Source organism: Xiphophorus hellerii, chromosome 13 (assembly GCF_003331165.1).
Source record: "Xiphophorus hellerii strain 12219 chromosome 13, Xiphophorus_hellerii-4.1, whole genome shotgun sequence".
Classification (NCBI taxonomy): Eukaryota; Metazoa; Chordata; class Actinopteri; order Cyprinodontiformes; family Poeciliidae; genus Xiphophorus; species Xiphophorus hellerii.
The window spans coordinates 7,751,569-7,764,227 of record NC_045684.1 but is presented as its reverse complement, the minus strand read 5'-3'; the positions used below and the strand labels follow the sequence as shown (position 1 = coordinate 7,764,227).

Below are 12,659 nucleotides of genomic sequence, written 5' to 3'. Positions count from 1 at the left end.
AGATACAATTGGACACGGAATTAGAGCTTAATGGAGTTAAAGTGTGGACAAAAAATGGAAGTATAGAGATTATAAACTATTATAATCCTTGTAAAAAAATAGATAAAGCAAAGTTAGAAAGTATAATTAAACATAGGGGAGAGAAGCTAATATGGTGTGGGGATTTTAATGCACACAGCACTTTATGGGGTGAGAAAGATGATTATAACGGGGGTATTTTAGAAGGAATAATTGAGGAAAAAGAATTGGTAGTATTAAATAATGGGGAAGGAACTCGGTTGGATGTGATTAGTGGTAAGGAATCTGCTATTGATCTCACTCTAGTATCACAAGGTATGGCAGATAGTTGTAAATGGAAAATAAATAAAAATAGTACAATAGGCAGTGATCATTATCCAATATTTATTGAAGTTGAGTTAGATATGGAAAAAGAACAGGTAAATACTCAAGGAAGATGGAGGTTTAAAGACGCTGATTGGAGGAAATATGAAGATATGAGTGAGAATAGATTGATAAATATAGATATAAATAAATCAATAAACGAATTAAATTTAGAAGTTAGTAAGAGTATTATTGAAGTAGCAAAAGAAGCAATCCCAAAAGGTAAAGGGATTAAAAAGAAAAGAATAGTCCCCTGGTGGAATATAGAATGTACAATGGTAATTAAAGCAAGGAATAAGGCTTTTAAAACACTTAAAAAAGATGTTAGTTTCCAAAACCTAATTAGTTATAAGAGGAAACAAGCAGAAGTCAGGAGGAAGATTAGAAATGCGAAAAAGTTTTATTGGAGTAAGTATTGTGAATCATTAGGAAAAACTACAGCATTAGATAGAGTATGGAATACAATTAAGAAAATGTCAGGAAAGTCAAAGGAATATAATTTCTCAATACTGAACAATAATGGAAATATGATTATAGAAGATAAAGATAAGGTAGAATTATTAGTTAAAGTTCTAGCTAAAGTGCATAGTAATGAAAATCTTAGTAAAGAAGAGAAAGAAGGAAGAGAATTAACGATGAGAAAATATAATGAAAGAATAAATGAGGAAATGGTTGATAATGATACTATAAACATGAAGTTTTCAATGACAGAGTTAAAAAAAGTATTAAAGAATACAAAAAATTCAACCCCAGGGGAGGATCAAATAAATTATGTTATGCTTAAAAACTTAAATGAAAGGAGTAAATTAGTTTTACTAAAACTATATAATAAAATATGGGAAGAAGGAACTTTGCCAGATAAGTGGAAAGAATCAATTATTATTCCTATATGTAAACCAGGTAAGGATCCTCAGTTAACTGAAAGTTACAGGCCAATAGCGTTAACATCTTGTGTCGGAAAAGTAATGGAGAAAATGGTGAATAATAGATTAATTTACTTCTTAGAATCGAGAGAAAAAATAAAATATCAATATGGCTTCAGGAAAGGAAGAAGTACGACAGATCCTATGGTACAGCTTGAACATGAAATCAGAAAAGCACAGGTGAATAAAGAGGTTTTAATGGCAGTGTTCTTGGATATTGAGAAGGCATATGACATGTTATGGAAGGAAGGTTTACTGATTAAAATTAGACAAATAGGGCTAAGCGGAAAAATTTATAATTGGATTAAAGACTTTTTAACTGATAGAAATATAAGAGTGAAAATAGGAAATGAAGTAAGTTCAAAATGTTTAACTGAAAATGGCACTCCTCAAGGTAGTATTATAAGTCCAATGTTATTTATAATAATGATTAATGATATTTTTAGTAAAATCGAAGGTAAGTTTGGAATTACTTTATTTGCGGATGATGGTCTTATTTGGAAACGGGGAAGAAATATAAAATTTATAAATGATAAAATGCAAGAAGCGTTAGGTAAGGTAGAAGATTGGGCGCTAGAATGGGGATTTCGAATTTCAAGTTCAAAATCTAAATTTGTTAACTTCACTAATAGGAATGTAGGCACTAAGATAAAATTAAAAATGTATGATAAAGAAGTAGAAAGGGTAGATAAATTCAAATATTTAGGTTTATGGTTTGATAAAAAGCTTACATGGAAAATACATATTAGTAAAATAATAGAGAGAAGTAAAAAAATATTAAATATCATGAGATGTTTAAGAGGTAAAGAATGGGGAGCAGGTAGGAAAACTTTGAAGATATTATATATTGGACTTATTAGATCGATAATAGATTATGGATGTGTGGTATATAATTCTGCCTCCAGTACCTTATTAAAAGAAATAGATAAAATACAATATCAAGCGTTAAGAATTTGCTGTGGGGCAATGAAGACAACACCAGTGTCAGCACTACAGGTAGAAATGGGGGAAATGCCATTGGAGTTAAGAAGGAAACAATTAGGAGTAGGGTTCTGGGCAAACGTAAAAGGGCATAAAAAAAGTTATCCTATAAATAATATATTACAACCATGTCAAGAAAATGTTAAGAATGTAAATGTAAATAGTTTTGGATGGATAATAACTAAAGAAATAAAGGAAATAGGATTAGATCAATGTTTAATTAGCCCGGTGGTGGATTTTTCATGTAATCCGCCATGGATACAAAAAGAAATGAAAGTTGATTTAACATTGTTGGAAGAAGGAAGACAGACAGTAGAAGGAGAGGTGGAAAGATACATAAGAAGGGAATATGGAGAATACTTACAAATATATACAGATGCATCAAAAATGGTAAATGATAGAGTAGGGATAGCATTTATAATTCCAGATTTAAACATCATGGAAAATAAAAGATTAACGGATAGTTTGAATGTATGCACAGGAGAGTTACTGGCTATTTCAATGGCGTTAAAATGGAGTGAAGAATTAAGTGAAAAGAAAGTGTTAATTTGTTCTGATTCAAGTAGTGCATTAATAAGTATTATGGAACAAGAGTCGGAAGCAAGACAAGACATATTGATAGATATAAATAAATCAATACATAAAATGGGGATACATAGATCTACTGTCAAATTTATTTGGATTCCGGCGCATATTGGAATAATTGGAAATGAATTAGCAGATACATTTGCAAAGAGTGCGAGTAAGAGAAGTGAAATTGAATTGAAAGTTAAGTATAGTAAAAGTGAGATAAAGAGTATAAGTAAAATATATTACAAGAAGAAGTGGCAGGAACAATGGGAGGGTGGAAAGAAGGCAAGGTTTTATTATAGTATTCAAAAAAAAGTGGGGGAGTGTAGAAAGGAAAATAGGAATAAACAAGAGGAAGATATTATATCTAGGTTAAGATTTGGACATGTAGGGCTAAATAGTACTTTGAAAATAATAAATAAACATAGTACGGGGTTATGTAATTTTTGTGGAAAGTTGGAAACAGTTGTACATATTTTTATGGAATGTAATAAATATAATCTAGAAAGAGAGGAATTAGTAGAAGAGTTAAATAGGAATAAAGTTAAATTAAATGTTAGAGATCTGCTACAAAAATCTTCTGGAGATGTGGTTTTTAATTCCGTATTTAGGTTTCTTAGAAAAACAGGTCTAATAGGGAGATTATAGGGTTTAGGCATCTGGTTCATACTCCAGTCCAGAAGGTGGCGGTAATGCACCTGAAAGTTGTTTGCCAACCGCCATAAAACAAAAAAGAAGAAGAAGAAGAAGACAAAGAAAATGGCGCATGGTCTGTTTGGTTGAATGTTCGACTGTTTCTCTAAACGAGTTTATCAACGAGCCGTTAACTGCTGCTGAAGAAACATTCACAGAGTTTAAAGAAATCATCGTCAAGTCGGAGGAAGAGATGGATGATCATCGCAGACTGCTGGATTTCTCCCGGAGGCCCCAGATAATCTTACACCGAATAGGTAGGAACCAGCAGCGTTTGGATGCAGGTTAAGGTCTAAATGTCTGCACCTTTCTGTATGAGGATCATTTTAGTAAATGTTCTTTTCCCGTATAAATGTTTTGTTAACCGGTAAATGAACGCAGGAATCACAATTACGCTGTGAAAATGGCTTATTGATGTAGAAATAAAATGACCTTTTATGGCTTTTCCTCCTTTAACTACACGAAGCTGAAGTTGGTTTCCGATTCCACCTAATTTTTCACTTCCTTTCGCATCTTTAATAGACTCTGGTTTAAAAACTGCAAGAACTACACTCTTCAAACCCTGGACTGGATTATTCTGCTCTAATAGCAGAATATTTAAATCCATGTTTGGGATTTGTGAAACTTTTTTCTGATTTGTGAAACTTTATGTAACAGACGGCTGCAGAAGATCTTTCCTTCCAACAACCATCTCCATCTACAATAACTCTTGGAAGAATTCATGAGTAACACCAACATTTAATTTCCCATTAGGATTAATTAAGTGGTTTTGAATTAGAATTGAATTGGAATTTTAAAAAACTGCATGGAACAAGTGTGAATAGTAATCTAAACTTTAGTGAAGTTTCACAAATCCCAAACATGAATTAAAATATTCTGCTATTAGAGAAGAATAATCTAGTCCAAGTTTTAAATACGTAGTTGTTGTAGTTTTGGCATTAGAGCAGTTTTAATATGAGCTGGATGCAAAGATGGGTAAAAATGGCATTTTATTGAAGTTCCACAAATCGGATAAAAGTTTCACAAATCACAAAGATGGTTTTAAATATTCTGCTGTTAGTTGAAAATAATCTTGTCCATGTTTCAAGAGCTTAGGTGTTATGGTAGTTTGGGAATTTGAGCAGTTATACTATAACAGAGATTAAAAAGTGGTGAAATCAACCTTTATTGAAGTTTCACAAATCAGAAACATGGTTATAAATATTCTGCTGTGACAGCAGATTAACCCAGTCCAGGTCAGAAGAGTCTAGCTGTTGTAGTTTTTAAACTAGACTCTATTAAAGATGTGGAAGGTAGTGAAAAATTAAGTGGACTCGCCCTTTAGCCATTTCCTGAATCAGAAGCTGGAATCGGAAACCAACTTCAGCTTCGTCCAATGATCTCAGGTAATTACTAATTGGAACGTGCATATATAAGCTAGTAATGCCTTGCAAAGCAAACAGCATGAAACAATAATAGAGGTGTTATTATCTGTCAAACTAAACCTCATATAAAAGTCCAATCAACAAGCCACTGCTGCATTGAGGTGATGTTTCATACGTAGGTGTAACACATGAGAAAACCCGGATCGTGACAGACGACGTGGAGTTTCAAATAATATCAAGTGGCCTAGGCTCTCCCTATTAAAAGTACCCAGGCAAGTCTGGCTTAAAATTATGAAACAGAAGTAGTATACAAAATATATTTTATTTATACATACTTTTATAATATTAAAAATAGACTTTATTATTCTAATTTAAAACCCAATGAAGCACAGCAACCCAGAACAAACACTAGGAGCAGTCTGAGACTTAAAACAACTGCAAACCAAATTAGTAGCACACACCACACACTACAGGATGATCCGTTACGAAATCGCAAGCGACAATCTTAGAGAACGATCAACGTTCTAAAATTGTCGTATGGAGAGGGGGGGGATTGTGTAGTGTGAACTATTGCATCAGGTAGTCGATGTGCCCATCTTCTCTATTTAAATCTAATTATTACTATAGGGCAACATGATATACAGACTTTATAATCTGCACTCTTTTGGTTGAATGCAGTATTTATTTCCACTTTGGCTTTATGTTGTTTAATTTTTGTTCAAGTAGATTTTTTATTAATGGAGACTGAGAATCCATGTTATTTATGGTTTTGGTTGTTTTGTTTTGTTCATCAGCTCCAGTGTTAAATATTCTTTTGAAAATAAAGTGTATCTATCTTTGGCAGAAAATCGCATGCATTATTACGTCATTTCCATTAAATCAGTGTAAAATGGTCATCAAACAATATTATCGTTTATCGCAATAATTTTTGAGACGATTAATCGTTCAGCAAAATTTGTTATCGTGACAGGCCTAGTAGCAACAATATAAAAAGCGACACTGACGTTACACAGAACCAGCCACAAGTGACGCATCAAAAATCCATTTATCCTACCAGCAGCACATATATTGATGATCCTGCGGCGCCAGCGCTCATCCGACAGACATCCAACTGCACACAACAACACTCATAGCTTGGCTGCCACACCCGGTGCCTATCTGCACTAATAAGCCCGACAATGCTGTGAACCGGAAGTGAAGGTGGGGAAAAGCATAGACATAATATGATGAGTAGACCCCGCATGGCTGCTCTGGCGTAGGAAATACGGCGGCCATCTTGGAGCGGTCGTCCCTCCTACTTGGCTAAACCAAAACAGCAGAAGATGCCTCAGCACTGCCAGATATTTGTGTTCAGATCGACAGACTAAAGACGCGAGATCTCGGGGGATAACGTTTCACAAGTAAGATGGACATATTACAGTTTATATTTTGTGATTAGAATATTACTATACTGTATTTATGTCCACTGACAAAACAACAGCTAATCTTAGCTATCAGCTTAGTGTAATACCGGGGTTCAGCCCCGCTATGAAGGCTAACCGAGATTTTGTAAATCTTAAAAAGTTTTAAATATTCCCTAACATTGATTTAGATTATTCCACACAAGGTGGCAAAGACTCTTATTTATATGAAATTCTTTCACTCTGTCTAAAGTAAAATAGCTCCTGTTTTTGTTTTGAAGGTTTCATAAAGACCATGTGAGGAAGAAGTGGGGAATGTCTTTAAGGAGAGACGGATTCACTGCACTGATGAATCTCAGCTGCTGAATCTCTCTTAAGCTCCTCCTCAGCTGGAAAACATGAATAAAACCTATATAGATATTATGTATATACGCATGTCCATATAAATATGTGTAGTTTAATGCATATTATTCAGCATTAATAATTATTTAAGCATCTTTATTTCTCTGATTGTATTATTTTGTGTTTGTATATTTATATAAATATGTATTGATATTACTAAATAATATATTTAAAAAATTATGACTGGTTGTGTGCTTTGTAAAATAATCATAATACAGAAATATCAACACATTCTATTCTGACTCTATTCTGTTTTCCCCACTAAGAATAGTTAAATATGCTCAACCTTATATCAGTCATTCAAAAATACTTTAAAATCATTTCCTTGTAAATGTTGCTAACCTTTTAATAAGGTTTACAGAAAAATTGGTAAATATCTGTTTAGTATTTAGCGAGTTATGATTGATAAATGCGCTGATACGTCATTGAGTCTGTTAAACATAAAGCTGAGTGGAACGGTCGACCGCTCCAAGATGGCCGCCTTAAATCTCTTCAGTAACAATAGGCAAGAGCGGTCCATGAGGCGTTTATTTATAGTCTATGGGGAAAAGGGGCACAATGACTATGGGCAAAGGTGCATTCATGGGCCCAATATGGGTGGGAATTTACAGCTACTTCATGTAAACACATTTTTCAACTAATACACCAAACAGTTACATAAATAAAAGAAGTTCAATGTCCAAAAAATTTGAAAATTTGAAAATAATGACAAGCAAATAACAAAGATCAAACTTTTCATTAGTGATGTGTTGAGTAATGAAGCGGGTAAGACAGAGAACTCACCTAAACCTGAGCACAGTTAAAGTTTTTATTTTTTAGTAATAAATCGTTGTCCCTGGTGACATAGCGAGTAACAAGCCAATCACAACTTTCTAGTTTCTAGTTTTCTTTTGGATCCAGCCATTGTTTCATACAACCAGATTAATCAGAATTTATGTATCAGAATCACAAACATTTTAAACTTGTTTATTGATTGTAAAGCTTCGTGTTGTTTTCACGTTGCCTATTTGGGGCCTGCCATGCAAAGCAATGGCAGGAACCTATTACTATTCTCCCAATTCTTTATTTTTCTTCCGTAACCGTTAATGCGGCTCATACCGCTGCGTGCACACCTACAAATGAGGTATCAAAACGTGCAGAAAATTCACGCCATTGGAGCTATTACTTTTGGTGGGATTCGGGGTTAACATGGCGGCATAATTCGCAAAAAACTACGAAAAAACCCCCATTATAAGTCAATGGGAAAAATCCTTCAAATACCCTATTTTTGAGGATTTTCTGTGTCGTCACGAATTCACGTAGAAATGCCATTCAAATTTCATTTTGTAAATACGTCTGTGATCTCTTCGAAAGTGAAGACGGCTCGTCGATACCAATTACGGTTTGTCCACAATTTGTCTCTAAGCGACCCAAAGTTTTTCATTTTTCCTAAAATTAGAGTGAGAGTCAGGGCCTTTAGATCTCCGCTAGAGTGAGAAATGAAGAGAATTTTTCACCCCAAAATAATTTTGAAATCGCCATCACGCCCACAAATATCGCACGATTGGTATCAAAATCGGTCCTGACATTGATTCGCATGTCTGCTCCGGTAAAATGTTTTCGAAATTTATCTAGACCGTACGGTTTTCTGTCACGGTGCTTCAGAGCAAAGTCATTTCGACAGGATTTTCTCAGGCTGTCTCAGGCTCTCTCCCATATATTTCTCAAACATTTCAGATCTGGGCAAACCATTTCTTTCTCTCATCGCTGTAAATGCTCTGAGTGAGGTAGAGATATGAATCTCGGGACTATCGCAGAAGACACATTGCCCTCTCATACGCTTCAAACGGTTTTTGAATATGTATTACGGTTCCCGAATGGAAAGGAGTTGTTTTCAATGCTTTTTTTCAGTAAAACTGGCTGGCTCAAAGAGAGTATTCTCTGCCCCAGCCTCTCTCACTAACAGTTCACACTTTGCTGAGAAAATTATTTACCATAGCAACGGAACTCAAGAGGCTATTGGCTGCTGATTATACGGTGGCCCTGAGGTGCAAAGCACAACAACATTAACGAAGCACGACATTAACGAAAACACAACAACATTAACGAAAACACAACGACATTAACGAAAACACAACGACATTAACGAAAACAGAACGACATTAACGAAAACACAACAACATTAACGAAAACACAACGACATTAACGAAAACACAACGACATTAACGAAAACACAACGACATTAACGAAAACACAACGACATTAACGAAAACACAACGACATTAACGAAAACAGAACGACATTAACGAAAACACAACCACATTAACGAAAACACAACGACATTAACGAAAACACAACGACATTAACGAAAACACAACGACATTAACGAAAACACAACGACATTAACGACAACACAACGACATTAACGAAAACACAACGACATTAACGAAAACACAACGACATTAACGAAAACACAACGACATTAACGAAAACACAACGACATTAAAGAAAACACAACACAACGGAAAAGGTATGTCCCAGTGGGAGACCTAAGAAATCGCTGATTGGACTACAGCTCGTTTTACTTTTGAACCGGAAGTTATTCTGGCTACAACGTGTTTTTTAATAACATGAATGTTCTCGGTGATCCAAACCTTACTACTGCTATTCGAGAGTCTTTTGACTCAGGACATACATATGAGGTGATACTGGACATGCTTCGGACCAACCACAAAGTGTCAGTTAGTATGCGTTCACTAAAGACTTATTTAAAAGAAGCGGGGCTACATAGAAGAGGCAACTACTCTCCACTTCGGGAAGTGAGGCGTGCCATTACGGCCGAGCTGAGAGGACCAGGGCAATTATTTGGCTATCGGACCATGTGGCAAGTTCTCAAACAAAAACACAACCTGTGTGTCAAACGTGATGTTGTAATGAGACTGCTGAGGCAGCTGAACCCTCAAGGCATCGCTCTGAGGACTCGCAGGAGATTTACAAGGCGCACCTATCACTCTATGGGGCCCAATTACATATGGCATGTAGACGGCTACGACAAACTGAAGCCATTCGGCTTGGCCATCTCAGGATGCATTGATGGATTTTCGAGAAGAATGATGTGGCTTGTTTGTGGGGCAACAAACAACAATCCTTCTGTCATTGCCCAGCATTATATAAACTGTGTCAAGAGTCTTGGAGTGATACCAATGAGACTACGAACAGACCTCGGCACAGAGAACGGGACTGTGGCAGCAATACAGTGTACCCTCCGCCATGCGCATACGGATTATTATGCTGGGTCATCAAGCCACAGTTACGGATCATCCACAGGGAATCAACGCATCGAGTCATGGTGGTCTTTTTTCAGAAGAGGAAGGTGGGTACATATGTGTTTTTCAGATGTCAAGTACAGCGAAAGCTGATCACGGTCTGAAATCCGTGGAAGCATACAGTCTGAGTTTAAAAACGATTTGTAAAGTAGGTCCAAACTCTTCGTGTGAAAAACAAGGTTCTGGTGACTTTAGTAACATACAGTACACGTAAGCTCTATGTTAGTTAAGCAAATTTTGCAGGTTCTGCAGTAAGTACTACAATACATATTTGTGATATTAATTTTAGTATTACACACAGGTGGGTAGAGTACTCAAAAATCGTTATGGAGTAATAGACGTTACATACTTTTACTGTTTATAAATAAGGGATGAGGTGAAAGCTACTTCTAAGCTTGTGGTTTGTTTATTGTTGTCATGGCAACTCCATAGGAAGTGCCTATGGAGTTGGCAGTCACATAGCTGTCGTTTTGCCAGTTAACATGCCATATTGAATTAGTTTCAAACATTTATTTTCATAAGGCTTTAGCAAATATTTTGTTTCCAAATTAGAATTTTTCATTGTTTGGTTACAGATGCTATACAAATTTTTAGTTTGTACGTGGAAAATTAGGATGCGATATTCAGTTTGACATAGATTTAGAGCATGCTTTCAATGTTATGGACATGGAGAAAGACAGACAATCTTTTAATCATTTTAATATGAAAAAGAACAGAACCGTTTCTAATTCAATGTATCCTCAGGTCTCAGTTTTGGATGGACTTGTTTGGAGATTTAAGAGACTCCGGAAACTTCAACGGAAGTGTTGAGCACCAGTGCTTGCTCAGATTCTGCTTCACCAGAGTTCTGCAGAAAGACCTGGATGAATGCAAAAATCTCTGGAATAACCACAGGATCCGGCCAAGCAGACTTGCATCATGTCCTGGGGGGATTCCAAACGAACTCTATCTCTTGCCTCACAGGTAATTGACATCTTCACAAATAGAAATAATGCTTGACATTACATAATAATGCAGAAGTGCTGTTAGCACAAGTTAGGACATCTATTATCTATGTACAAGTAACCTATAACTGTTAATGTATAGTGTATCACAAAAGTAAGTACACCCCTCACATTTCTGCAGGTATTGAAGTATATGGGATGACACCAACAAAATGACACTTTGACACAATGAAAAGTAGTCTGATTACAGCTTATATAACAGTGTAAATTTATTCTTCCCACAAAATAACTCTATGTAAAGGCATTGATGTCTAAACCACCAGCAACAAAAGTGAGTACACCCCTAAGAGGTCCCTAAGAGTACTCACCAAACGCCGCACACTACATCAAATTAGTCTGCATGGCTGTCACCCCAGAAGGAAGCTCTTAAGTCTGTACACAAGACAGCCCGCAAACAGTTTGCTGAAGACATATCAACAAAGGACATGGATTATTGGAACCAGGTCTTATGGTCTGATGAGACCAAAATTAATTTGTTTGGTTCAGATGGTCTCCAGCATGTGTGGCAGCTGTCAGGTGAGGAGTACAAAGAGAAGTGTGTGATGCCTACAGTCAAGCATGGTGGTGGGAATGCCATGGTCTCGGGCTGCAGGAGTGTAGCAGGTGTTGGGGAGTTACATTTCATGAACCCGAATATGTACTGTGAAATACTGAAGCAGAGCATGATCCCTTCCCTCTGGAAACTGGGTCACAGAGTAGCGTTCCAGCATGATAAAGCCCCCAAACACACCTCTAGACGACCACTGCTTTACTGAAGAGGCTGAGGGTGAAGGTGATGGACTTGCCAAGCATGTCTCCACACCTAAACCCATTAAAACATCTTTGACATGTCCTCCAAGCCCAGGAGAGTTAAGGCAGTTTTGGTAAATAATGGTGGCCACACAAAATATTGACACTATAGAAATCTTCACTAAGGGTGTACTCACATTAGTTGCCATTAGTTTAGACATTAATGGCTGTATATAGTTAGTTTGCGGGAAGAATAAATTTACATTCTTATATAAGCTGCACTCAGGCTACTTTTCATTGTGTCAAAGCGTCATTTTGTCAGTGTTATCCCATAAAAATATATACTTAAATATCTGCAGAAATGTGAGGGGTGTACTCACTTTGTGATACACTGTATAAGCTGTCACTGATAGTGCTCACTTATACTGTGTCACACAGCCAGCAACCCCCCCCCCCCAAAAAACAGACAATTACAAGTACTTGTACTAAATATATAAAATATCTGTCACAATTCTATTACTAATTATATTCTGACTTTGCAGATATGGTTCAAGAGATTGTGGATTTCCTGTTGAGGACAGTGATCTGGATGTTTTCCCAGAAGCAAGTCAGGTGACAGAGTTGTGTGGTGATAAAGACATCGAGGAATACCTACAGCAAGTCATGCAACAACATGGACAACAGCAGTCACAAAACTGGGAGTCAGCTATGGAACTGTATTTATTCCTCAAACACATAGCAAGGCTGTAGACACAAACAACCTGAATAAATTTTTTTTATATATTTTGTGTCCTGTTCATTTTACTCAAATGAAAACTCATTGTTATGGTAAGAACATATAACATAAAATATTATCTATTTTTAGATATTTTCATATGATAGCAAAATCATATGAAATCATGCTGAT

At 36.1% G+C, this 12,659-nt stretch overlaps 1 protein-coding gene across 1 annotated transcript; it reads left to right on the top strand.

The window, feature by feature from the left end:
• Positions 1 to 9,215: 9,215 nt before the first annotated feature.
• On the top strand, positions 9,216 to 12,589 carry LOC116730923 (uncharacterized). Its single transcript, XM_032580497.1, has 3 exons — positions 9,216 to 10,066; positions 10,764 to 10,982; positions 12,295 to 12,589. The coding sequence occupies exons 1-3, from the start codon at positions 9,324 to 9,326 to the stop codon at positions 12,500 to 12,502; spliced, it is 1,170 nt and encodes a 389-aa protein (XP_032436388.1). The 5' UTR covers positions 9,216 to 9,323; the 3' UTR covers positions 12,503 to 12,589.
• The last annotated feature ends 70 nt before the right edge of the window (positions 12,590 to 12,659 follow it).

Bases quoted from the DNA above. Each gene is read 5' to 3' on its own strand.
- LOC116730923 (XM_032580497.1), top strand. From the start codon at position 9,324: ATGAATGTTCTCGGTGATCCAAACCTTACTACTGCTATTCGAGAGTCT. The intron at 10,067-10,763 runs GTGGGTACATAT...ATGTATCCTCAG, and splicing joins TCTTTTTTCAGAAGAGGAAG to GTCTCAGTTTTGGATGGACT. The intron at 10,983-12,294 runs GTAATTGACATC...CTGACTTTGCAG, and splicing joins CTCTATCTCTTGCCTCACAG to ATATGGTTCAAGAGATTGTG.